This window comes from Dipodomys spectabilis, unplaced genomic scaffold (genome assembly GCF_019054845.1).
Source record: "Dipodomys spectabilis isolate Male_0828 unplaced genomic scaffold, ASM1905484v1 ptg000054l, whole genome shotgun sequence".
In the NCBI taxonomy this organism is placed as follows: domain Eukaryota; kingdom Metazoa; phylum Chordata; class Mammalia; order Rodentia; family Heteromyidae; genus Dipodomys; species Dipodomys spectabilis.
The window spans coordinates 40935383-40959581 of NW_024870731.1; the positions used below are offsets into that span (position 1 = coordinate 40935383).

The 24199-nt window shown below is 51.3% G+C and overlaps 1 protein-coding gene across 4 annotated transcripts; it reads left to right on the forward strand.

The window, feature by feature from the left end:
* Positions 1–1834: 1834 nt before the first annotated feature.
* On the forward strand, positions 1835–23528 carry Ttll3 (tubulin tyrosine ligase like 3). 4 transcript variants are annotated; one of them, XM_042679639.1, is made up of 15 exons: positions 1835–1913; positions 3853–4021; positions 4135–4232; positions 5924–6052; positions 7780–7894; positions 8573–8671; positions 10000–10198; positions 12456–12604; positions 14053–14296; positions 16811–17246; positions 21255–21427; positions 22032–22108; positions 22274–22500; positions 22668–22776; positions 22962–23251. In XM_042679639.1, the coding sequence occupies exons 1-15, from the start codon at positions 1866–1868 to the stop codon at positions 23159–23161; spliced, it is 2472 nt and encodes an 823-aa protein (XP_042535573.1). In that variant the 5' UTR covers positions 1835–1865; the 3' UTR covers positions 23162–23251. The 4 variants fall into 4 exon arrangements, with proteins under 4 accessions (XP_042535573.1, XP_042535571.1, XP_042535574.1 ...); XM_042679637.1 differs by having other exon boundaries at positions 22274–22776; positions 22962–23528; XM_042679638.1 differs by having other exon boundaries at positions 1866–1913; positions 3856–4021; positions 22274–22776; positions 22962–23528.
* The last annotated feature ends 671 nt before the right edge of the window (positions 23529–24199 follow it).

Sequence of the window (24199 nt, forward strand, 5' to 3'; positions counted from 1 at the left end):
GAAGCACTGTTCCCCCCGTGTGGTGGGTAGGAAAGGTAATCTCAGATCAGCTGGACATCTCATTCACCTTTTCTGTGTGTATGTCCCTGTCCTGGGACTTGAATAGGCACTGCTAGAGTTTGCCTCTCAAACTGCTGGTGTTAGGTTTTTGGGTGACACAGGCAGACCTCCAAGTGTTTGTGGAGCCCTGGCATTTGGAGCAGGCTGTTCTGAGATTTAAAGCAAAGTATTTAACTGCCTTAGATTTTTTTTTTTTGAGTGTACTGGTCCTAGATATTGAACTCAGAGCCTGTCCTAACACTACCATTTGAGCCATAGCTCCACTTGTGGCTTTTTTTTTTTTTTTTTTGTCGGTCGTGGGGCTTGAACTCTGGGCCTGGGCGCTGTCCCTCAGCTCTTCAGCTCAAGGCGAGCACTCTACCATTTGAGCTACAGCGCCACTTCCAGTTTTCTGGTTTATTGGAGATAGGAGTCTCATGGTCTTTCCTGCCCAGGCTGGCTTTGAACCACGATCCTCAGATCTCAGCCTCCTGAGTAGCTAGGATTACAGGCGTGACCCACCAGCGCCCGGCTATGGCTTTTTGTTTTTTATGCTTGATTGGACATGAGTCATAGACTTTCCTGCCTGGGCTGGCTTTAGACAGAGATCCTCAGATCTCAGCCTCGTCCCTGAGGAGCCACCAGAGCCTGGCTTCTCTGACTTTTAAGGTTAGTGCATGGTCTTGGCCTAGGGGTCAGAGAGAATCATTCCGATATATTACATTTCTTCTGCAGTTGGCTTATGATTTATTTTTCCAGGTTTGGGGAGGGGGGCCTAAGTGTGTGGCCTGAACGATCCTATCGCCATGCACCGGGGTCCCCACCTGATGCTTTGTCAGGCTTCGCCACATCAGCTGCTTCGTGTCCCCTGAGTGGACCACAGCTCACACCAGTCCCCCCAGAATGCCAGTCCTCCTGCAGTGGCTCCTGGCTCTTTTGCTTAAATGTCACAGGCCGAGAGGCTGTCTGATGGCTCTCATTTGCTTTCCTGCCCTTAGACTATTAGTTAGCCGGGGGACCCCCAGTGACCCAAGCCCCAGGGCCCTGCACACGGGAGCTGCTGACACTAGTGCCGACGGCCAGCCCTTAGTGCCCAGCCGGTCAAGCGAGGCCCAGAGTCCGGCCCCGCTGGACGTCCTCAAGCCCCGACCCCAGGGCCCTGGGCGGCCGAGCCTCCAGTGGGGGGAGTGGTTTCCCAGGCGACAGCAAACAGAGGGCGGGGCGGGGCGGGGCGGGGGCGCTGTGGGAGCCGAGGCCGCTGTGGGAGGCCGGGCGGAGCGAGGCCGGCTGCGGGGCGCATGCGGGGCTCTGGCGCCACGCTGCTGCTGAGCGCCGGGGATTTGGGGTCCGGGCTGCGGAGCCCGCCCGCCTGCTACGACCTCGAGGGCGGCCCGGGGCAGGATTGGCCATCGCCGCCGCCGTTGCCCTGGGTGCCCGGCCCCGAGTCCCCGCCGCCCGAGAGGCTGCCATGGCCGGCCCCGGCCCCCGCCGAGCCCGAGGGGTTGCTGGCCCGCAGCTCCGCCGCTGTGTGCTGCCTGCCGGACATGCTCGCCCAGCCCCAGGGCGCCCGGGAGCCCCCGCCCTTGGCCCCCTACATCCAGGAGCCGGATGATCTCCGCTCGCTGCCGAGCGGTGAGGCCGCCGGGCCGGCCGCGGGGGGGGGGGGGGGGGGGGGGGGGGAGCAGGGAGGGCGGGGAGGGGGGAGGGCACGGGGTGCCGCCGCCGAGCCCCGGACGCCCGGGCTGAGCCGCCAGCTCCCGCTCCTGTGCCCGCGTCTCCTTGCAGGTTCCTTTCTCTGGCAAGGCTTCTCGAAGGCTTCTCACCACATGGGCCGGCTCAGAAACGCCAAGATCCACGTGGAGAGGGCTGTCAAGGTCGGAGGGGGCCCGAGGGTGTGTGTGTGCGTGCATGCACGTGTATGTGTGTACACAAGTGTTGTACATGTGTATGCATGTGTGTGTGTGTTGGTTCCTGTAGTTCACAGACTTATTTTCTAACATCCTGAAACCACAAAACCCCTGCACCTGTGTGTGCGCATGCATGTATGTATGCATACAAGTTTGTGTACATGTGTATGCATGTGTGTGTTGGTTCCTGTTTCACAGACTTATCCTTAAACCACAAAACCTCTGCACCCCATACCCTTCTCAAGCACCTCCCCACCTTGACTCTTCCTCTGCTTTGGGTCCCTACCTTGCTGTCCCATTCCCTTGGGAAACAGAGATGGATGGCTTCAACATGTCTAGCGACCCTTTGCTTGTTTGGGTACCTCGTGTCATTCTGCACTGCCACACACTGGCTTCCTCCTGGCTTTCCTCCTCCCTCCCCAGCTGGGCTGTTTTTCAGCTGCCTCTGAAGGTTCTTGGAATATTGGTGGTCCCAGAGCCCCCCATCTCTCTTGTGGGCTTCTGAGTCCAGTCAGTGTGCTGCCCCCGGGTCAGCCGCACCCACTTCCACACTGCGACAGCCTGCTCTTCACGCTCATACCGCTAAAACCATACTCTAATTTGCCTTCCTACCTCTGTTACTCAAGTCAGAAATCTTGTCTAATCCCATCAGTAAAACCATCGTCTCTGTCTCCAAAACCAAATCTTAACCCTGGTGCCTTCTCCCCATCTCTGCCCTGTACACCAGCATGTTGTAACCTTCATTCTAGCTATTGTGATGGTTTTCCTGTACAAACCACAACAGCTTTCTGTGTGTGTGTGTGTGTGTGTGTGTGTGTGCGCGCGCGCGCGCGCGCGCGCACGCACTCGCGTGCACGCATGCGCCAGTGTGTGTATGCCAGCACTTGGTCTTAAAACTCAGGGTCTGGGCACTGGCACTGAGCCTTTTCACTCAAAGCTGGTGCTCTAAGCCAGGCGCCAGTGGCTCACGCCTGTAATCCTAGCTATTCAAGAGGCTGAGATCTGAGGATCACGGTTCAAAGCCAGCCTAGCCAGAAAAGTCCATGCTTTTATCTCCAATAAACCACTAGAAAACTGGAAGTGGTGCTGTGGCTCAAGCAGTAGAGTGCTTTCCTTGAGCTGAAGAGCTGAGGGATAGTGCCCAAGCCCAGAGTTCAAGTCTCAGGACAGAAAAAAAAAAAAAAGGCTCCACTCTGGCTTTTTGGTGTTAATTGGAGATGAGTCTCAAAAGACTTTCCTACCCAGGTTGGCTTGAACTGTGATCCTCAGATCACAGGCTTCTGAGAAGCTAGGGTTACAGGCATGAGCCATTGGTTTCTGGTCTCAGAATAGCTTTCAAGTGTTCTGCCACCACTTGTTCCCTACTGTCTATTCTCTATTTAGCAGCAAGCTAGACTTACAATCCTCCAACTGTTGACTGCCTCCCCTAGGCCTTGCTGCTTTGTGCAACTCCTTACATAAAACCCAAGACCAAGTGTCAGGACTGCAGTACCCTGCATAAGCACATTGTCCCCATTCTGCTCAGTCTGGCCACCTTTCTTTTTTTTTTTTTTTTTTTTTTTGGGTCCGGTCATGGGGCCTGAACTCTGGGCCTGGGCGCTGTCCCTCAGCTCTTCAGCTCAAGGCTAGCGCTCTACCACTTGAGCCACAGTGCCACTTCCGGCTTTTTTCTTTTTGCTTATGTGGTGCTGAGGAATCGAACCCAGGGCCTCAGGCATGTAAGGCAAGCGCTCTACCATTGAGCCACCTTCCCAGCCCTCTGGCCACCTTTCTCCTCCTGACCTCCATCCAACCTCTGGACCTTTGCACATGATAATTCCTTCTGCCTGTACTGCCTGCTTCACCAGCCTGCCTTGTGATTGACACTTAGTGCTAACTGAACAAGTCTCCATCTCTTATTTTACAGCAGAAGAAGATATTCATGATCCAAGGCCGCTACCCAGTGATCCGGTGTCTTTTGCGCCAGCGGGGCTGGGTGGAAAAGAAGATGGTCCACCACACTGCCACTGCCCTGCATCTACCCCAGAAGGATCTGGATAGCTCAACCATGGGTGACAGTGATACCACAGAGGATGGTGAGCAGGTCCCTTCCTGACCGGAAGCTGCCCCTTTCTAAGTCCTTTCAGGGTTGTGGCCCTGTAGGCTAGTGGGGTTGGACTCTCATCCAGTCTGGTCTCTGCATCCACAGAAGATGAAGAAGAGAGTGAGGAGCCGCAGTCTTCAGACCTGTTCAACTTGGATGGTTTGCTGGAATTTAATGACATAGATGGGACACACGCTTTGATGGTGAGGGCCCTGGGTGTCAGCTGAGACAGGGGGTCAGAGGAGGCGGTCTACTCAGAGAGAGAGCACTCATGTCCAGCTAGGCAGCCTCGTGTCCTCTAGGTCTGTTTCCCCATCTGCATAAACATCATAAGGCCACAGTGAGACAAGACTGGCCCCTTTTCTATGTATGGTGGTGGTTCCCTTCCTTCTTCTTTCTTTGCCTGGAGAAGGCTTAAACTTCAGTGTGAAGCTGTGGACACGCATGGCAGGCCAGGACAACTTGGGTGCAGAGCTTGGCACCACCCAGATCAGGTTGAATTTCATGTGTAACTTTTATTTTTATTTTATTTTTTTGGGGGGGTCCGGTCATGGGTCCTGAACTCTGGGCCTGGGCACTGTCCCTCAGCTCTTCAGCTCAAGGCTAGTGCTCTACCACTTGAGCCACAGAGCCATTTTTTTTCTTTTTTTTCTTTTTGCTTATGTGGTGCTGAGGAATCGAACCCAGGGCTGGCATGCAAGGCAAGCGCTCTACCACTGAGCCACCTTCCCAGCCCCTCATGTGTAACTTTTAAAATTTAACCTCAAAAATGAATGTTTAAATTCTTAATTCTTTAATGTAGTTAACTTCTATGTTAAATACATTACATTTAATTTTTAAATTCTTTTGGAGACTGGTTCTCACTATGTAGCCCAAGCTATCTTTGAACTCCCAAACTTCCTACTTCAGCCTCCTGAGTGCTAGGAGTATGCTATTATACCTGATTTGAAACTTCTGGGAGTCATGGCTCAGGTGGTAGAGTGCTTGCCTAGTAAGCTGAAAGCCCTGATTTCAATCCCCAGTATGCAAAGAAAGAATTAAAATAATTAAAAGCCGGGCACTGGTAGCTCACACCTGTAATCCTACCTCTAGAAGCTGAGATCTGAGGATCGCAGTTCAAAGCCAGCCCAAGCAGGAAAGTCCATGTGACTCTTATCTCCAGTTAACCACCAGAAAACTGGAAGTGGCGCCATGGCTCAAGTGGTATAGCGCTAGCCTTGAGCTGAAGAGCTCTGAGACCAGGCCCAGAGTTCAAGCCCCACGATTGACAAGGAAAAAAAAAAAAGATGTAAAGCTGGGCACCATGGCTATGCCTGTCATCCTAGAGTCTCAGGAAGCAGAGACTGTGGATCATGGTTCAAAGCCAGCCCAGGCAGGAAAGTCTCTGAGACTCTTTCCAATTAACCACCAGAAACCAGAACTGACGCTGTGGCTCAAAAAATGACAGAGTACTAGCCTTGAGCAGAACTCACTCAGGGACAGCACCCAGACCCTTAGTTCAAGCCCCATGACCAATAACAACAAAAAAAGATAAAGAACAGGTCCCAAATCCTGGTGCTAGTGGTGTTAACTAGGATGGAGAGACAGGGGTCACAAGAGCCTCTGTGCCAGGTGCCAGGCCCTCAGCTTGGACCAGGCAGGTCATGATGGCCATGGCCAAAGCAAGGTGCGAAGCTGTGTTCTTCTGTTGTGCATCTCAGTGTCTGCTCAAGGCTGAAGGCTGGCCTGCGCTCTGCTCACCCAGCTGTGCCCGGGGGAAGACACAGCCTTTCTTCCTCTGTGCAAAGATGGTGTGTGGGTAGAGAAGGCCTTGGAAGCCTCTCCTTCCTGCCCAGCAGGGTGAAGAGACACCACCCACACTACCCTCCCTGACTTTTTCCTCTCTCCTCACTAGTCCCGCATGGTTAGGAATCAAGTTCCCTACCTCATTTGGACCACGAGGCGGGACGTGTTGGACTGTCGCTTCCTCTCCAAGGATCAGATGATCAATCACTATGCCCGGGCTGGCTCCTTTACCACAAAGGTGAGTCCCCAGGAAGTGCGCGCGCGCACACACACATGCGCACACACACAGACACACACAGACACACACAGACACACACACACACACACACACACACACACACACACACACACACACACACACACCTACCTTGGGCTGGCAGCCCCGCTCCTTGCTCTCCTTCCAGTAAGAGAGTTCCTAGGAGAACAGGAGGTGTAGGATTCAGTGAGACTCAGACAGACAATATCTATCTAGTATGTGTAGGTGAAAGAAAGAAAGAGAGAGAGAGAGAGAGAGAAAGAAAGAAAGAAAGGAAGAAAGAAAAGGAAGGAAGGAAGGAAGAAGAAAGGAAGGAAGGAAGGAAGGAAGGAAGGAAAAAAGACAGAAAGAAGAAAGGACAAAGAAGGAAGGAAAGGAAGGAAGAAAGAAAGAGAAGGAAGGAAGGAAAGAGAACAAAGAAACCCACATCAAATGACTGTGAGCAAGGAGATAGAGAATGGGTTCAACTCACTTGCTTATCTCCTGGGCAGAGCAGAGCAGAGCTAGCTGACTCCCAGAAGTTTCAAATCGGGTATAATGGCATACTCCTAGCACTCAGGAGGCTGAAGTAGGAAGTTTGGGAGTTCAAAGATAGCTTGGGCTACATAGTAACAACCAGTCTCCAAAAGAATTTAAAAATTAAATGTAATGTATTTAACGTAGAAGTTAACTACATTAAAGAACTAAGAATTTAAAAATTCATTTTTGAGGTTAAATTTTAAAAGTTACACATGAAATTCAACGTGATCTGGGTGGTGCCAAGCCCTGCACCCAAGTTGTCCTGGCCTGCCATGTGTGTCCACAACTTCATTCTAACTTACTTTTTTTATTACTTAAATTTTATTCTAAAAGTGATGTACAGAGAGGTTACAGTTATATGAGTCAGGTAATGAGTACATTTCTTTTAATACCATTACTGGGACTTGAACTTAGAGCCTGTATGTTTTCCCTTAGCTTTTTCTGCTCAAGACTGGCATCCTACCACTTGAACCACAGGTCCCTTTCTGGCTTTTTGGTGGTTAATTGGAGATATCTGTCTCAGATTTGTCTTTCTGAGCTGGCTTTTAACTGTGATCCTCAGATCTCAGCCTCCTAAATAGCTAGTATTATAGGCATGAGCTGCTGGTGCCCCACACTTTACCTGTATTTCTTAGCAAATGGTGTCTCCTTTCTGCGCTTCACTTTCCTCATCTTTGAAGGACTCCCTTCTAAAGTTGTGGCAGGGCTGCATAATTGGGCCTGTCATTATATTGCTGGTGTGGGCATGGAGGGCTTCCTGCAGGAAGCAGGTCTTTTTTTTTTTTTTTTTTTGCCAGTCCTGGGACTTGAACTCTGGGCCTAGGCACTATTCCTGAGCTTCTTTTGCTCAAGACCAGCACTCTACCACTTGAGCCACAGCACCACTCCACTTCTGGATTTTTCTTTGTGATACTAAGGAATTGAACCCAGGGCTTCATGCATGCTAGGCAAGCACTCTGCTGGTATGCCACATTCCCAACCAAGGAAGCAGATCTTTACAGATATGAAAGGCTAGGTGCTGAAATAAGGACCATTCTCTGTAGAGAGGTGCCCCGGACAAGCATGGGGACAGATGGGGGACACAGCCAATCAGGGCCTTGCTGACTTCTGGACTTATGTTCTGTGTGGGAGATTTCCTTTGAGTTTTCTGGGCCTGCCCCTTCCAGCCCTCTTAGCAGCTAACTCCATAGGTCGGCTTGTGTCTCAACCTTCGGAATTTGCTGTGGTTTGATGAGGCTGATGCTGATTCCTTCTTCCCACGCTGCTACCGCTTGGGGGCTGAAGATGAGAAAAAAGCCTTCATAGGTAAGGAGACCCTAACCCCAGGCCAGGACCTCTCACATGGAAGGAGCGAGGCTAAAGCAAGGCCTCCCCCCACGCCTTCAGCTTCCCTGCAGATTTCCTTCCTTTCCCCAGCCCTGGCCTCCCTCAATGAGCCTCCTTGATTGACCTTCAGTAAAGATTAGGAAGTTTAGCATATATTGTAGAGCAGGCTCTAAAAGTCTGAGGTTCAGTCAGTGTGGAATCCAGAATAAGTCCCAGGCCATGGGTAAGTCCCATTGGCTGGATGGGGTCCTAGGAAAGGCTGCAGGCTATGGGTTCCCAAAGTAGAGTAAGCTTTAACTTCAGAATGTGCTCTAAACTCACGTCAGAAGTGGAATCCAGATCCGATACTAGGTTTAAAATTATATTCCGAGTCCGAGTAGGTTTTGGGCCAAGATCTGGTTCCTAGACTTAAGTTTCAAAAGTGGATGAGGATGAGAAGAAATGAGAAAATGGGTCCAGGCCAGATTCTGAAGACAGACAGACCATGTGTCACATCTGGCCACATGGTGGGTCTGACAGTGAGACTGAAGCCGGGTTCTAGAGTCAGGGTAGAGTCAGGTCCCAGATCCAAAGTGGGGCAAGTCATGATCAGGTTCCAGAACCAGGACAGGCCTCTAGCCTAGGGGCTGAGCAGGATATCCCCTGCTTCGGGAGCAGAGGACTTTTGGCTGACAGCTGCCCGCAACGTTCTCAAGCTGGTGGTGAAGTCTGAATGGAACTCATGCTCTGGCCAGGAGGAGGAGGCAAAGGCCCCAGGTGAGCGCTGTGGTCCCTCTACCCCCCACCTGTATGCTCCCATCATCCACCAGCTGTTCCCCACACCTGTGGATAGTCCACATCTCTATGACCAGTCAGTACCCTTTCCATCAACCTGCCCCATCTGTTAATCATCTGCTCATTCACCTACTTACTGACCAGTCCATCTGTCCATCCATCTGTCCTTTCTTCCATCCACAATTACCTCCATATTCACTTTTTTCAGTCTGTTCATTCCTATCATCCTACCTCTCCTTCCACAGATACATCTGTCCGTCTACCTACGTTTCTGTCCTGACTTCCACCTGTCGGTCCCCCAGACCACACATCCGTTCTGTCCCAGCCACTCACACACCTGTCTTCCCATCCATTTCTTAGTGCCTCAGCCCTGGTGGGGCCTGGCATGTGAATGAGTCATACCCTAGGCAGGGCAGACATGGCTCATCTCTGGTCTGTGAGGAGTGAAAGCTGACAGCTTTCAGGTGTCCTGGGGACCCCTTCCACCTGAGCACAAGGAACATGGGGAATGATGGGGACTTGTCCTTTCTCTCTCTGCACTTAGCTCCTAAGCAACTCTAAGAGTTGTAATCTAAGAGTTCTTCAACCAGAGTTCTGAGACGGAAGGGGCAGCTCTGGGGGAAGGAGGAAAATCCTCAGGCAGACTGTCTCTGTTTCTGCCTGCTTCCGTCTCCTGTCCTAAGGGTGTTGGTTTCAAGGAAGACTGTTGTGTGCCAGGCTCAGGAGCCCTGCAGTTTGCAGGCCCTGCAATTAGGCTTCTCAGGTGGCGGTTCTGGTGTGTGGGGAGGTAGGGGATTTCGGGGCCTTGGCTGTATAAAGTTTGGGACTACTGTAGACACTGGAGAATGTCAGGCCGTCGATGCACACCAGTCCTTGAGGGCGCGGTGTCTGCTGCGTCACTCTCAGGGATCTGCTGGGCTTCTGATCTAGCAGCACAGATGTAGGTTAGTGCTATGTGGCTTAAGGATTATCAGTGTCTTGTCAGGGTTCTGGATGGGTCTGGATTTCTGGTGTATGTTGGGATGTTAGAAGCCAGGTCAGATTTGGTTTCATGTCTGTCCAGGCTCACCGAGGCCATGGTTACAGGCGCATTTTAGGACCTCAGGACCTCAGACATGTGAGCAGTCCTGGGCTGGGAGCCACAGGCCTGCTGGGCCTGTGGGCCAAAGATACCTTGGGGACTTTGGGTGGAGCCTCCAGTGAGGGCCAAGGGTGCCGTTCTAGGGTTGCAGGCCTCAGGTGAGTGGCTCAGGTCACCGTCCTGGCCTCAGTGTGGAATAATGAGAGGCCCTCCCTCCCTATCTCTGCAGGAGACAAGGAGCCTAAGAAATCGGAAAAAAAGCCGGTGCTACCAGTGACCTACGAGTTTGTGGATGAAGCTCTGTGTGCATGTGAGGAACATCTTAGCATCCTGGCACACAAGGACATTGACAAGGAACTGGAGGCTCCACTCTATCTCAGCCCTGAGGGCTGGTCTATCTTCCTCCATCGCTATTACCAAGTAGTCCAGTGAGTACCGGACCGGGCAGTAGCTGTGGGAGGAGGACCAAGTGTGGCCTCTCAAGCTAGCACACACCTCATTTCTTTCCTTAAAACAAATTTGTTTTTTCTGGCAGTCCTGGGGCTTGAACTCAGGGCCTGGCACTGTCTCTTAGCTTTTTCATTCAAGGCTGGCATCTTACTTCTTGAGCCACAGCTCCACTTCTGGCTTTTTTCTGTAGCTCATGGAAGATATGAGTCTCCTGTATTTTTCTTCCTAGGCTGGTTTTGACCCATGATCCTTAGATCTCAGCCTCCTGAGTAGTTGATTGAAGCCATGAGCCACTGGTACCCAGCTAATGAGTCCTTTTTATGAAGGCAACTTCTAGAAGGCTGAGAGAATCTACCAGAAGAGACCTATAAAATATTTCATCATAAGACACACACATAGTGTTGGATGGCTCAGTACCAGCAGTTAGCAATTCACTGACTACTACTGTGTTTCTCTACATTTTTTTTTTTTTTTTTTTTTGGTGCTGGTCCTAAGGTGTGAACATAGGGCCTGAATACTGTCCCTGAGCTTATTTGCTCGAGGTTAGAACACTACCACTTGAGCCACAGCTCTACTTTGACTTTTTGAGTAGTTATTGGAGATGTCTCATGGACTTTCCTGCCCGTGCTGACTTTGAACTATAATCCTTAGCTCTCAGTCTCTGGAGTAACTAGACTTACAGGCATGAGCCACCAGCGCCCAGCTTCTACTTTTTAAAAACAAGCCTATGCTTAGTCAACCAGGTCTTCATAAAGGTTCATTTTCCACAAAAACTTTTTTCCTAAGTATAAAATACCACACCACTTTTTCGACTATTCCTGTCTCTTACAGCACCGCACATAACACTCTCTGAGCCCATCAGGTGAGCTGAGCAGATAGTCAATGCCATGAATCATTGGGAGGCTTGTTTAGTGTGCATGTGTGGGTATTCCCAGGAGGCCCTGCTGAGCCCCCTCCATCTGGCTATCCCTGATCCTGGGGTTCCCTCTCATAAAAAGCGAGAAGATGGGGGGGCGTGTTCCATGGTGGAGACACTGGAGAGGTTGAGACGTGACGGAGAGGGTAACACCCCTTCAGTAGAGCTTTCCCAGCTATTCAGCAGTGTTTGACCCCTCTGTGGTTGTGACTCGGTTTAGTTGACATTTTCCATCCTGTAGTGAACAGGGTCCCCCTTTGTCCCTGAACCCCTGTCTAGATAGCAGTTGCTGAGGTAGATGGCTGCTGGAGTACACGCCTAGCCCCTCATTTATTCAGTTAGCCAACTGTGGGAGCACAGCAAGTATACACTACACAGATCTGCAACTACAGAAGCCTTCCCGGGGGGAGGGGGGGTGCGGCTCCGTGCATGTGCTAGCCTGGGGGCCCTCAGTGCAACGCCCAGTACCAATAGCAGAGCGCTGAGAGCGGGGAACAGGCAGAGACCCAGTAGGTATATGCTGAGGCTGAGAGATGGGAAGAGAAAGCCAGAAGAGGCTGGCCCGCATGTGCTTGAATTAGACCCAGAGGAGACCCCCCAGTCAACCAGCTAAGTCCAGAATAGGAAGGAAGGAAGGGGGAGCCCCCAGAGGTCCCTGTAGGAGAAGCAGTGGTACATTTGGCTCCCACCTCAGTCAGTCACTTAACTCTTCACATTCAGTTTCCGAATGCACATGCTTCCCCAGTAGAGCTGTTGGGAGGATTTGTGATACAAAGCAGAAAACCCTTGGCATAGCTCCTGGCAGAGTGATGTCCCCTAGGAACTGCAGGCTTGTGCCAAAGGCAGAGTCTTTGTTTTGTTTTGTGATGATACTAGGACTTGAATTCAGGGCCTGGGGCCCTGTCCTATAGCTTTTTCTCTCAAGACTGGCACTCTACCACTTGAGCCACAGCTTCACTTCTGGCTTTTTGGTGGTTGATTGGAGATAAGAATCTCATGGACTTGGCCATGGTCCTCAGATCTTAGCCTTCTGAATATCTAGGATTACAGGCGTGAGCTACAGGCATCCCACCAAAGATTGGCAGGAGGTAGAAGATTGGAGGTATGGGGAGTGTATATGAAGTAAATGGAATTTTCCCAACCTTCCTCACTCCCATAGTCTGGACAAATGAGGTAGTGTGAGGTGGAACAGGAGTGGATCTTGAGGGGAAGGTATGATTAATACTGGTTGGACCTTGACCAGGGGAGCCTGCATCTCCCTTGTCTCTGCCTCCCACCTGCGCCCAGGCTCTTCTGTCTAAATCACCATCTCCTCCCAGCCAGGGCGCACAACTCAAACACCTGGACACTCAGGTCCAGCGCTGTGAGGATGTCCTACAGCAGCTAAAGGCTCTGGTACCCCAGATCGACATGGAGGGGGACCGCAACATCTGGATTGTGAAGCCAGGAGCCAAGTCCCGTGGACGAGGTAGGACTCGGTCCCTGCTTCCCACACCAGCACCCATGACGTTCACCCCCACTAGAGTGCAGAAAGGTCCATAGTGCTGGGGTTACATGAGTGCTACCATGCTGGGTACGCAGTCTTTCTTTTTTCTTTCTTTTTCTTTTTTTTCTTTCTTTCTTTCCTTTTTTTTTTTTTGTCAGTCATGGGGCTTGGACTCTGGGCCTGGGCACTGTCCCTTAGCTCTTCAGCTCTAGGCTAGTGCTCTACCACTTGAGCCACACTGCCACTTCTGGCTTTTTCTGCTTATGTGGTACTAAGGAATTGAACTTAGGGCTTTATGCATGCAGGGCAAGCTCAATCACTGAGCCACTTTCCTAACCTCCCCCTTTTTTTTTACTGGTTGTGAGACTTGAACTCTGGGCCTGGGAGCTGTCCCTCAGCTCTTCAAGCACTCTATCACTTGAGCCACAGCACCTCTTCCTCTTTCTTTCTTTCCTTCTTTCCCTCCCTTTCTTCCTTCCTCCCTTTCTTCCTTCCTCCCTTCCTTCTTTCCTTGCCTTCCTTCCTTCCTTTCCTCCTTTCCTTTCTTTCTTTCTTTCTTTCCTCCCTCCGTCCCTCTCTCTCTCCTTCCTTCCTTCCTTCCTTCCTTCCTTTCTTTCTTTCTTTCTTCCTTCCTTCCTTCCTTCCTTTCTTCCTTCCTTCCTTTCTTCCTTCCTTCCTTTCTTTCTTTCTTTCTTTCTTTCTTTCTTCCTTCCTTCCTTCCTTCCTTTCTTTCTTTCTTTCTTCCTTCCTTCCTTCCTTTCTTTCTTTCTGCCTGTCTGCCTTTCTGTCTGCCTTTCTTTCTGTCTTTCTTTCTTTCTTTCTGTCTGCCTTTCTTTCTGTCTTTCTTTCTGTCTGCCTTTCTTTCTGTCTTTCTGTCCGTGTACTGAGGTTTTGAACTTGTGGCACTTGTTTGGCAGGTGCTCTTTCCACTGAGTCATACCCCCAGTCCCTTGTTCTATGTAACATTTTGTCCATACACTTCTTCTCAATCAAACAAACATATTTACTTAGAAAAAAAATTTAAGTCCTTAGCCGGGCGCTGGTGGCTCACGCCTGTAATCCTAGCTACTCAGGAGGCTGAGATCTGAGGATCGCAGTTCAAAGCCAGCTGGGCAGGAAAGACTGTGAGACTCCTATCTCCAATAAACCACAGAAAACCGGAAGTGGCGCTGTGGCTCAAGTGGTAGAGCGCTAGCCTTGAGCTGAAGAGCTGAGGGACAGTGCCCAGGCCCAGAGTTCAAGCCCCACGACCGACAAAAAAAAAGAAAAGAAAAGAAAAAATTTAAGTCCTTAGCAAGGGGAAGAGGGTTGTGGTTATGAGTGAACCCTTTCAGTTCCATGAGAGTGAGAGCTTATGATGGGCAGCCATGGTCCCCCGGCCCTTCTCCCAGCCCCGCCTGACCTGGCTCCTGCCTGTCTGTGTCCCGCAGGTATTGTGTGCATGGACCACCTAGAGGAGATCCTGAAGCTGGTGGACAGCAACTCCCTGATGATAAAGGACGGCAAGTGGGTGGTACAGAAGTACATTGAGCGGCCTCTGCTCATCTTTGGCACCAAGTTTGACCTGCGACAGTGGTTCCTGGTCACTGACTGGAACCCACTGACCGTGTGGTTCTATCGCGACAGTTACATCCGCTTCTCCACACAGCCCTTCTCCCTCAAGAACCTGGACAAGTGAGCATCGGGGCCAGCAGGGGAGGCAGCCCCATAGGCTGGAAATTACTGCTGCAAAGCTGCATTGCACACACAGACTCGCAGGCAGGCAGGCCTCCATCCACCACCCTTCCTTGGTCCTGTGGCTTATCAAGAGTATCCCAGGCTGACCGCTGTTCCAGGCCCTTGGGATATAGGGGTGACCAAAACATGATCTCAGTTCTCCAATGCTTATTTACCAAGCGCGGGTAGCTCACACCTGTAACCCAGGCTACTCAGGAGGCTGAGATCTAAGAATCACAGTTTGAAACCATCCCAGGCAGAAAAGTCCATGAGACTCCATTAACCACCAAAAAACTGGAAGTGAATCTGTGACTCAAGTGGGAGAGTGCCAGCCTCGAGCAGAAAAGCTCAGGAACAGCGCCTATGCCCTGAGTTTCAGCCCTAGGACCGGCACAAACAGAAAAAACCTCTCATATTCTAAGCAGGGGGAAACACAAGCAAAGAACATAACACATCAAATAATCTAATATGTTAAATGGTGATTTGGGGGGCTGGGAAGGTGGCTCAGTGGTAGACTGCTTGCCTCACATGCATGAGGCCCTGGGTTTGATTCCTCAGCACCACATAAGCAGAAAAGGCTAGAAGTGGTGCTGCAGTTTAAATGGTAGAGCACTAGCCTTGAGCTGAAGAGCTGAGGGACAGCGACCAGGCCCAGAGTTCAGGCCCCATAACAGATAAACACACCACACACACAAACACACAAAAGTGATTTGTATTATGAGAACCAATATAGAGCTGAGTAAAGCACATGAGAAATTTAAGAAGAGAAAGGCAAGGCAAGATATGTTGTTAACTCTGGGGACTAAGCTTTCCTTGTTGAGCCCTGGGTCTGTAGCTTCCAGACTGTGTGTGCACCTTGGCAGAGGTGAAAACCTGCTTAGGTCTCAGTGTCCACAGGTGGAGAGTAGAGGCTGTCATATGACACTCATCACTGTAGCTATCAATAATTGTGATTTGAGTATGCCTGAGTCATTTTTCATATAACCCAGTGAAAACCAGGCACTGCTTGCTTGTGCCTGTAGCCCTAGCCCCTCAGAAGGTTGCAATTAGAGGATTGTGGTTCAAAGCCAGCCCAGGCAGGAAAGTCTATGAGACATTTTTTTTTTCTTTTTGGTTTGTTGTGGGTCTTAAACTTAGGGACTAGGTGCTATACCTGAGTTTTTTCACTCAAGGCAAGCGCTCTACCACTTGAGCCACAGCTCCACTTCCAGTTTTCTGGTAGCTAATTGGAGATGAGTCTCACAGACTTTCCTCTCTGGGTTGGCTTCACACCACAATCCTAAGATCTCAACCGCCTGAGTAGTTAGAATTACAAGCATTACTGGCACCCAGCTTGTTTGTGAGTCTCTTATCTCCAGTTAACTAAGTGGCTAAATGGTAGAGCCCTAGCCTTAAACACAAAAAAAATCTCAGACACAGTGCCCACGCTCTGAGTTCAAGCCCCAAGACTGGCAAAAATAAACAAAACCCAGTGAGGGTCTGGGAACGTAGCTTAGTGGTCGAGTGCTTGCCTAGCATGCATGAAGCCCTGGGTTCAATTTCTCAGTACCACATAATCAGAAAAAGCCGGTAATGGCGCCGTTGCTCGAGTGGTAAAATGCTAGCCTTGAGCAAAAGAAGTTCAGGGACAGTGCCCAGGCCTTGAGTTCAAGCCCCAGAGCAGGAAAAGAAACAAAAACAATAGCCGGGCGCTGGTGGCTCACGCCTGTAATCCTAGCTACTCAGGAGGCTGAGATCTGAGGATCGCGGTTCAAAGCCAGCCCGGGCAGGAAAGACCGTGAGACTCCTATCTCTAATAAACCACCAGAAAACCAGAAGTGGCGCTGTAGCTCAAGTGGTAGAGCGCTTGCCTTGAGCTGAAGAGCTGAGGGACAGCGCCCAGGCCCAGAGTTCAAGCCCCATGACCGACAAAAAAAAACAAAAACAATAAACAGTGAGGCAAGTTCTGCTGCTGCCTTCAGTTTGCAGATGTCAAGGGCATGCATGTTAAAAGACTTGCCGAAGAATTTCCAGCTTGTCACAAATAGGGGTGGGACTGGAACAGGCATCTTGCTCACCTCACCTTCTAAGGAGGGGAAGGCTCGCTGGACTAGGCCCCACGGTGGTCCTGAGATATGACTGACTCTGGCTCTTGAAAAGTGTGGGACTGGGGCTGGGAAGATGGCTCAGTGGTAGAGTGCTTACCTTGTATGCATGAGGCCCTGGGTTCAATTCCTCAGCACCACATAAGCAGAAAAAGCTGGAAGTGGCCCTGTGGCTCAAGTGGTAGAGTGCTAGCCTTCAGCTGAAGAGCTGAGGGACAGCGCCTAGGCCCAGAGTTCAGGCCCCACAACCAGCCAAAAAAAAAAAAAGAAAGAAAAGTGTGAGACTCAAGCCTCTTCCCAGGGGCCTCATCTCAGTTGTGTGAACCAGGTAGGCCCAGCTTAGGTGCAAGACACCAGACCTGAGCCTTGGCTTTCTCCTCTACCCTAGCTCTGTGCATTTGTGTAACAATTCCATCCAGAAACACCTGGAGACCTCATGCCATCGGCATCCGATGCTGCCTGACGACAACATGTGGTCCAGCCAGAGGTTTCAGGACCACCTTCAGGAGCTGGGAGCCCCCAAAGCCTGGTCTAATATCATTGTACCTGGAATGAAGGCTGCTGTGATCCATGTACTTCAGACCTCTCAGGACACAGTGCAATGCCGGAAGGCGAGCTTCGAGCTCTACGGTGCAGACTTTGTGTTCGGTGAGGATTTCCAGCCCTGGCTGATCGAGATCAATGCTAGCCCCACCATGGCACCTTCCACAGCCATCACTGCCCGACTCTGTGCCGGTGTGCAAGCTGACACTCTGCGCGTGGTCATCGACCGGCGGCTGGACCGCAACTGTGACACAGGCGCATTCGAACTCATCTATAAGCAGGTGAGGTGGTGGGCCCCAAGTAGGAGCCTGGAGGTCCATTGTGGGGAGCCCCATAAGAAAACATAGGGCGGGCTGGGAAGGTGGCTCAGTGGTAGAGCGCTTGCCTTGCATGCCTGAGGCCCTGGGTTCGATTCCTCAGCACCACATAAGCAGGAAAAAAAAGCCGGAAGTGGCGCTGTGGCTCAAGTGGTAGAGCACTAGCCTTAAGCTGAAGAGCTGAGGGACAGCGCCCAGGCCCAGAGTTCAGGCCCCACGACCAGACCCAAAAACTCCCCCTACCCCCCAAAAAAAGAAAGCACAGGGCTTGACCATCAGACTCAGTTCAAAACCTAGTCTTGCCATATCCCCTGATTAGGCCTGTTCCTTGTCTTTAAAGCAAGAGTTAACACCTTGGTTCTTAGGGTATGAGAATTAGAGTTGATCTAAGTGAAGTGCCCGGCACACAGAGAAAGTGGCACAAGTTTTAGCTATTGTCATTAATCAGGTGGTTAGGATGGTCTGGAGAAATATCAGACACTACCAAGTGGCGGCTGCAATTGCTAGCAGTAGTCGTAGCAGTAGGAGGAGAAGGAGGAGGAGCAGTAGTAGTAGTAGTAGTAGCATTAGTAGTAGCAGTAGTAGTGGTAGTATTTGTCTTATTCATCTTGCTCTATAAAGGGATTTGAGTCTGCTAATATAGCATAAAGTCAGAGTTTTAAAAATCAGAGACTTGAAGCCCGGATGCTGGTGGCTCACATCTGTAATCTTTGCTACTCTAGAGGCTGTGATTTGAAGCCAACCCAAGAGATTCTTAACTCTAATTAACTACGAAAAAACAAGTTGGAAATGGAGTACTGTAGCTCAAGTGGTAGAGCACTTGCCTTAAGCACAAAAGCTCAAGGACAGTGCTCAGGCCCGGAGTTCAAGCCTGAGGATCAGCACTCAAAAAGAAAAAAAAAAAAAAAAAATTAGAGGGGCTGGGAAGGTGGCTCAGTGGTAGAGCGCTTGCCTTGCATGCCTGAGGCCCTGAGTTCGATTCCTCAGCACTACATAAAGAAAAAAAAAAACCAGAAGTGGCGCTGTGGCTCAAGTGGTAGAGCAATAGCCTTGAGCTGAAGAGCTGAGGGACAGCACCCAGGCCCAAAGTTCAGGCCCCACGACCAGACCCACCCCCCAAAAAAACTTGATTTTAAGGGTTTTCTGAGCTCTGGGAAGTAATTTTTTGTGGCAATTTAATTATCTTCTGATTAAGATTCTGATCTGCCATGGTTTGGGTTCAGGGAGGGAAGATGCTAATGGTATAAATTAAATGGCCTCATTTATCGTTCCCGATTGTGTCTTAGATGAGTATGTCAGCATTTTGATTTCACAAAATGTGTTGGCCTATGCTGGTGGCTCATACATGTAATCCTAGCTACTCAGGAGGCTGAATCATGGTTCAAAGCCAGCCTAGGCAGCAAAGTCAGTGAGACTATTCTCCAATGAACCATCTGAAATTCAGAAGTGAAGTTATGGTTCAAAGTGAAAGAGCGCTACCCTTGAGGAAAAAAGTTCAGAGACAGCACCCAGGCCCTGAGTTCAAGCCCCTCGACACCCCTCCCCCCGAAAAAGTGTTTTGTTCCCTCATATTCCCAGATGTCTTTCATTAGCGATTGGTTTGGGTGTTTTTAGGCCAATGTGTAATGAAGCTCCACACCTTCATTGGTGGTTTTGTCTCTGGTCTCTTCATCTAGGACAGCCCCATTGCTTTCTCCCCATTCTGATCTTTTGAAGGAACCTACTGTGCTTTGTAGAACTGTGCCACATTTTGAATTTATCTGATTGTTTCCTGTGGTGTTATTTAACTTGCTTTTCTGCTATCTGAATGCCCTGTAAACTAGAAGTTAGGTCAAACACCTTGATGAGGTTCAGGTTAAACACTCTTTTGGCAAAAACACCTCAGAGGTGGGTTTTTTTTTTTTGGGTCTGGTCGCGGGGCCTGAACTCTGGGCCTGGGCGCTGTCCCTCAGCTCCTCAGCTCAAGGCTAGTGCTCTACCACTGGAGCCACAGCGCCACTTCCGGCTTTTTTCTTTTTGCTTATGTGGTGCTGAGGAATCGAACCCAGGGCCTCAGGCATGCAAGGCCAGCGCTCTACCACTGAGCCACCTTCCCAGCCCTCCTCAGAGGTGTTATGGGTTCCTCATGACATACTGTGAGTGTCGCACTATCAGCGATGTGGGTTAAGGTAGTTTCCTACCAGATCTGGTCATTAGACGTTCCAACCTCCCCTTTGCAATTATGTATTTGTGTAGAAGCCTGTTTTCTGTTGTTAATAACACGATAGCATGTGGAGGGGGACATAAAATTCATAAAGAAGAGAGGTTTAGGGCTGGGAATATGGTTTAGTGGTAGAGTGCTTGCTTAGCATGCATGAAGCCCAGAGTTTGATTCCTCAGTACCACATAAACAGAAAAGGCTGGAAGTGGTGCTGTGGCTCAAGTGATAGAGTGCTAGCTTTGTGTGTGTGTGTGTGTGTGTGTGTGTGTGTGTGTGTGTGTGTGTGTGTGTGTGTGTCTGTGTCTGTGTGTGTGTCTGTGTCTCTGTGTGTCTCGGTCGTGGGGCTTGAACTCTGGGCCTGGGCGCTGCCCCTCAGCTCTTCAGCTCAAGGCTAGTGCTCTACCACTTGAGCCACAGCACCACTTGCAGCTTTTTCTGTTTGTGTGGTACTGAGGAATCAAACCCAGGGCCTCATGCATGTGAGGCAAGCACTCTACCACTGAGCCACCTTCCCAACCCAAGCGCTGGCTTTGAGCAAAAAGAAACTCTGGAACAGTGCCCAGGCCCTGAGTTCAAGACCCAGAACTAGTAGCTGGGAAGGTGGCTCAGTGGTAGAGTGCTTGCCTTGCATGCCTGAGGCCCTGGGTTCGATTCCTCAGCACCACATAAGCAAACAGAAAAAAGCCGGAAGTGGTGCTGTGGCTCAAGTGGTAGAGCGCTAGCCTTGAGCTGAAGAGCTGAGGGACAGCGCCCAGGCCCAGAGTTCAGGCCCCACAATCGGACCAGAACTGGCAAAAAGTTAAAAAAAAAAAAAAAAAGAAGAGGAGGGATTCATTTTTTTGGTTCACGTTGTAGAGGTGCAGAGTGAAAGCGCTGCATCGACTGGCCTTGTTGCCAGAGTCCTGAGGTGTGGCACAGGACCTGGAGGCGCTGGGGCTGGGGTAGGAGGTACAGAATTGCGCATGCCTAGAATGCACTAGGTTCTGGGTTCCATCCTGTTCCTCCTCTGTATGTGTGTGTGTGTGTGTGTATGTGTGTGTACTAGTCCTGGGCTTTGAACTGTGTGTGTGTGTGTGTGTGTGTGTGTGTGTGTGTGTGTGTGTGTGTACTAGTCCTGGGCTTTGAACTGTGATCCTCAGATCTCAGTCTCCTGAGTAGCTAGAACTACCGGCATGAGCCACCGGCGCCTGTTTTTTGTTTTTTTTTTTTCTTTTGCCAGTCCTGGGGCTTGAACTCAGGGCCTGGGCACTGTCCCTGAGCTTCTTTTGCTCAAAGCTAGCACTCTACCACTTGAGTCACAGAGCCACTTCCGGCTTTTTTTCTGTGTATATGGTGCTGCGGAATGGAAGCCAGGGCTTCATGCGTGCTAGGCGAGCGCTCTGCCAGAAGGCACCTTCTCAGCCCAGTTGGCTTGCTGGCTTGTTTTTGTGGTATGGGGAGCTTAGCCCAGGGCCTGACCTAGTCTAGGCAGTCATTCTCCCATTGAGCTGCCTTGCACCCAAGGAGATGATGGCGTGGTGCTTGCTCCGGCACGGCTGGAGTTGCCTGCTCCTCTGGGCCATCAATCCCTATGCCCTGTGAGACTCTAGTAGTTTCCTTAGAGGATGGAGGCGGGCTTTCTTCCCCAGCCTAGAAATGGCTCTTTGGCCTGTCTCATCCAATAGCAAGGTAACATCCTCATCACTGGGAATTGACTCATCCACCCGTGCCGAGTCCTGCCAGACCCAGAGTGGATGGGCACTGTCTGAGTGGGCCTTGTCTCTTCCCCGCAGCCTGCCGTGGAGGTGCCCCAGTATGTGGGCATCCAGTTGGTGGTGGAAGGCTCCACCATCAAGAAGCCGTTAGCAATGTATCATCGGCGGTCGGGGACCCGGCCAGCACTCCCTCATCTGCTGACCCAGCAAAGCCTTGGAGAAGGCAAGGATTCAGGGACCCTTACCCACAGGTCAGCTTCTAGGAAAATTGCTGGGGCCAGGAGCCTGGGGCACATTGAGAAGCCAAGTTCCACTGCTACCACTTCAGTCCCCAGAAAGGGGAAGAAAGGCAAGGCAAAAAGTGCCACAGTCCGGGTCTGCCCTGCCCTCCGCAAGTGGAAACCCTCCCGGCACCAGGGCAGGGCACGATTTCACCCGTAACCTTTGCCAGCGGGCACAGGCAACCCTACCTGCTGATCATCTGAACAAACCCAGCCCCTGGGTTAGATCATTCCCCTCAGATACCCTCCTATAACCGGATTTGCCCTCCTGCGAAAGACCCCCCGTAGCAAGTAAAAGCTCTTGCTCACAAAGTACTTTTAGGTTTATTGCCAAATGCATTTTGTCCCCTCCAAAGCTGTCCCCCAGGCAGAGGGACTGCTGGCAGTTGTTCTGCAAGATGGCAGGGTCCAGCCCCAGGGTGGAGTCCAGGCCTTTGCTGCCGCTCCGCTCTGTCTCTGCCTCCCTGGACAGCGGTCTCTGGAGGACATGACTCCTACAGCCCCGAACTGCACTCAGCAGCTCCGGTAGCCCTCACCACCGCCCAGTAAGGCTACTTTTGTCCCCATTTTCCAGCCAAGATAGCGGGAAGTGTGAGGAAGTTGTCCCAGGTTGCACAGCTCAGAAAGGACCATCCAGAGACGCAGACCCAGGTCTGTTGGATTCCAAACCCTCTGTTCCTCCCTCTGGAGGAGGCGGGAAGGCCGCACTGGCTCCCACCCTGCTCTGTCTTGCCCCACCCTCTGCTTCACCTTGTGGGGCTGCTGGTCAGCCTTTGGCCCTCCACCAGGCCCTCACAGATTCCCTTGCTCCCACAGCCCCCTCCCACCTCCCCAGCCTCCACACCAAGGCCCAGCTGCCTTCCCCCTGTGTGCTCCGACCCCAGGGCCGGGTCCTCAGGCTGCAGCACAGCAAGCTGGTGGGCTCTAAGGTCCTTTCGACTACAGGCAAGTCCTTGATGACTCTACCCACAGCCAAGGTTCTGATGTCCTTCCCACCTGCCCCTGACCTCAAGGTGACACCCAGCATCCTGAAGCCAAGAAAGGTGGGCCTTGAACTGACTCACACCCCAGGGAGGGGGGCGGGTAGCGCTGAGCACTGGGACAGGAGAGCAGGGGGGGCCTCCCCCAGGCAGCCGCGGACTCTGCCACACTCCCCCTCTGGAGACAGATTCCTGATCATCTCTCCCTCTCCCCCTTCTTTCACACCGAGGCTGGTGGTCCTCAGCGCCTTCAAGCCCCCCATTGTGGAAGTGCCACATGGCCTCTGTCCTTTGAAGTTGGACCTCTTCCTAGCAACCACAGGAAGGTCAAGTCCAAAGGCAAGTTCAAGGCCAGACTCTGCGACAGCTCCAAGGCTGAGGCATACCCCATGGAGAGGCTGAGCCTCCCTGTATTTGTACCCCTTACTTTTGCATTCCGTAGCCTGAGAAACTCCTGCTCCGAACCCCCCTGCCCCTGTCCTGGGTCTAGCCCCAAATAAAAAGCAGTGAATAATGTATTCCAGGCTTGGCTCCACTGCTGGTGGAGGATGAAGAGCGAACGGGGGAGGCCCCTCCACTCCAAGGGGCAGACGACTCTCCCATGCAGCGAGGCGCAAAGCCCCTACCCACAGGCAGACACGGCTTCCTGGACAGGACACCGGGGGACAGGGGGACGGGAGGACCTTCACTATGTAGATGTGGAATGCAAGTCTGGAAAAGGTGACGTGGGTTGCCCAAAATCATGGGGCAGCAAGTGGAAGGCAAGGCACATGCGGTCACAACCGCTGTACACCAGGATCCCCAGCCCCGGCCGGGCAGGGCTGGCAGGGTGACACCTGGTGGACACAGGAATGACACAGAAAGGGAAAAGAGATGTCAGTGTACAGAGGGGACAGGCCTGTCCCTTCTTCAGAAGGGATCAAAAGCCACCTAAGAGTAGAATCTCCAATGAGCCACAGCCTTGAGAAGTCTGACCTTCCCTAGTGTGGTGTGTGGGATGGTGGTCCTCTAAAAACGACCTGCAACCCATGAAGTATGTCTTTACATGGAAGATGTTGTGCAGGTATTATTAAATTGACATCTCAAAATGAGACGGTTCTGGATTATCTGTGTGGGTCTTAAGTCTAATGACACCAGTGTTAGTCACTGAAGATGACAGAGGAGATCCAGACCTTGGAGGGCTGGGAATGAAATGAGTAGAGATTAACTGTATAGAAAGCATACACATTTATTTAAAGTGAGTCTGATGTGGCCGGGGACCTACATGAAGGAAGGCTCAAGACGCAGTCTCTTCCAATACTGGACAGAGAAGTTAATGAAGCGGCTAAATTCTGAGGGGAGGCTAAGCAGACAAATCCATGCAGTGATTTACTGTGCAGTGCTGAAGATGATGGGACACTGCCAGCCCTCCAGTGATTTCAATAAGGTCTGTACCGTCACTTTTGACTTCCTTTTTGGTGGTTCTGTGGTTTGAATTCAGGCCTCACTCTTGCTCAGCAGGCCTTGAGCCATGCCCCCAGCCTCGACTTGGGCTTCTCATCCTCCACAGGAGCGGGGCTTTGCACTTCCGCACCCTTCCCAGGGGGGCTTGTCTTTTAAAAACAGCACAGCCAGGTGTGGTGGTGCATTCTGGTTTTTGTTTTTTTTTTGCTCAAGGCTAGCACTCTACCATTTGAGCCACAGTGCCATTTCCTGCTTTTTCTGTGTATATGGTACTGAGGAATGGAACCCAGGGCTTCATGCATGCTAGGTAAGGACTCTA

Excerpts from the sequence above, each read along its gene's own strand:
- Ttll3 (XM_042679637.1), top strand. The coding sequence starts at position 1,866 with ATGGGCCGGCTCAGAAACGCCAAGATCCACGTGGAGAGGGCTGTCAAG. Across the intron at positions 8,672-9,999 it reads GGAGGAGGCAAAGGCCCCAG|GAGACAAGGAGCCTAAGAAA; the intron begins GTGAGCGCTGTG and ends CTATCTCTGCAG. Across the intron at positions 14,297-16,810 it reads TCCCTCAAGAACCTGGACAA|CTCTGTGCATTTGTGTAACA; the intron begins GTGAGCATCGGG and ends CCTCTACCCTAG.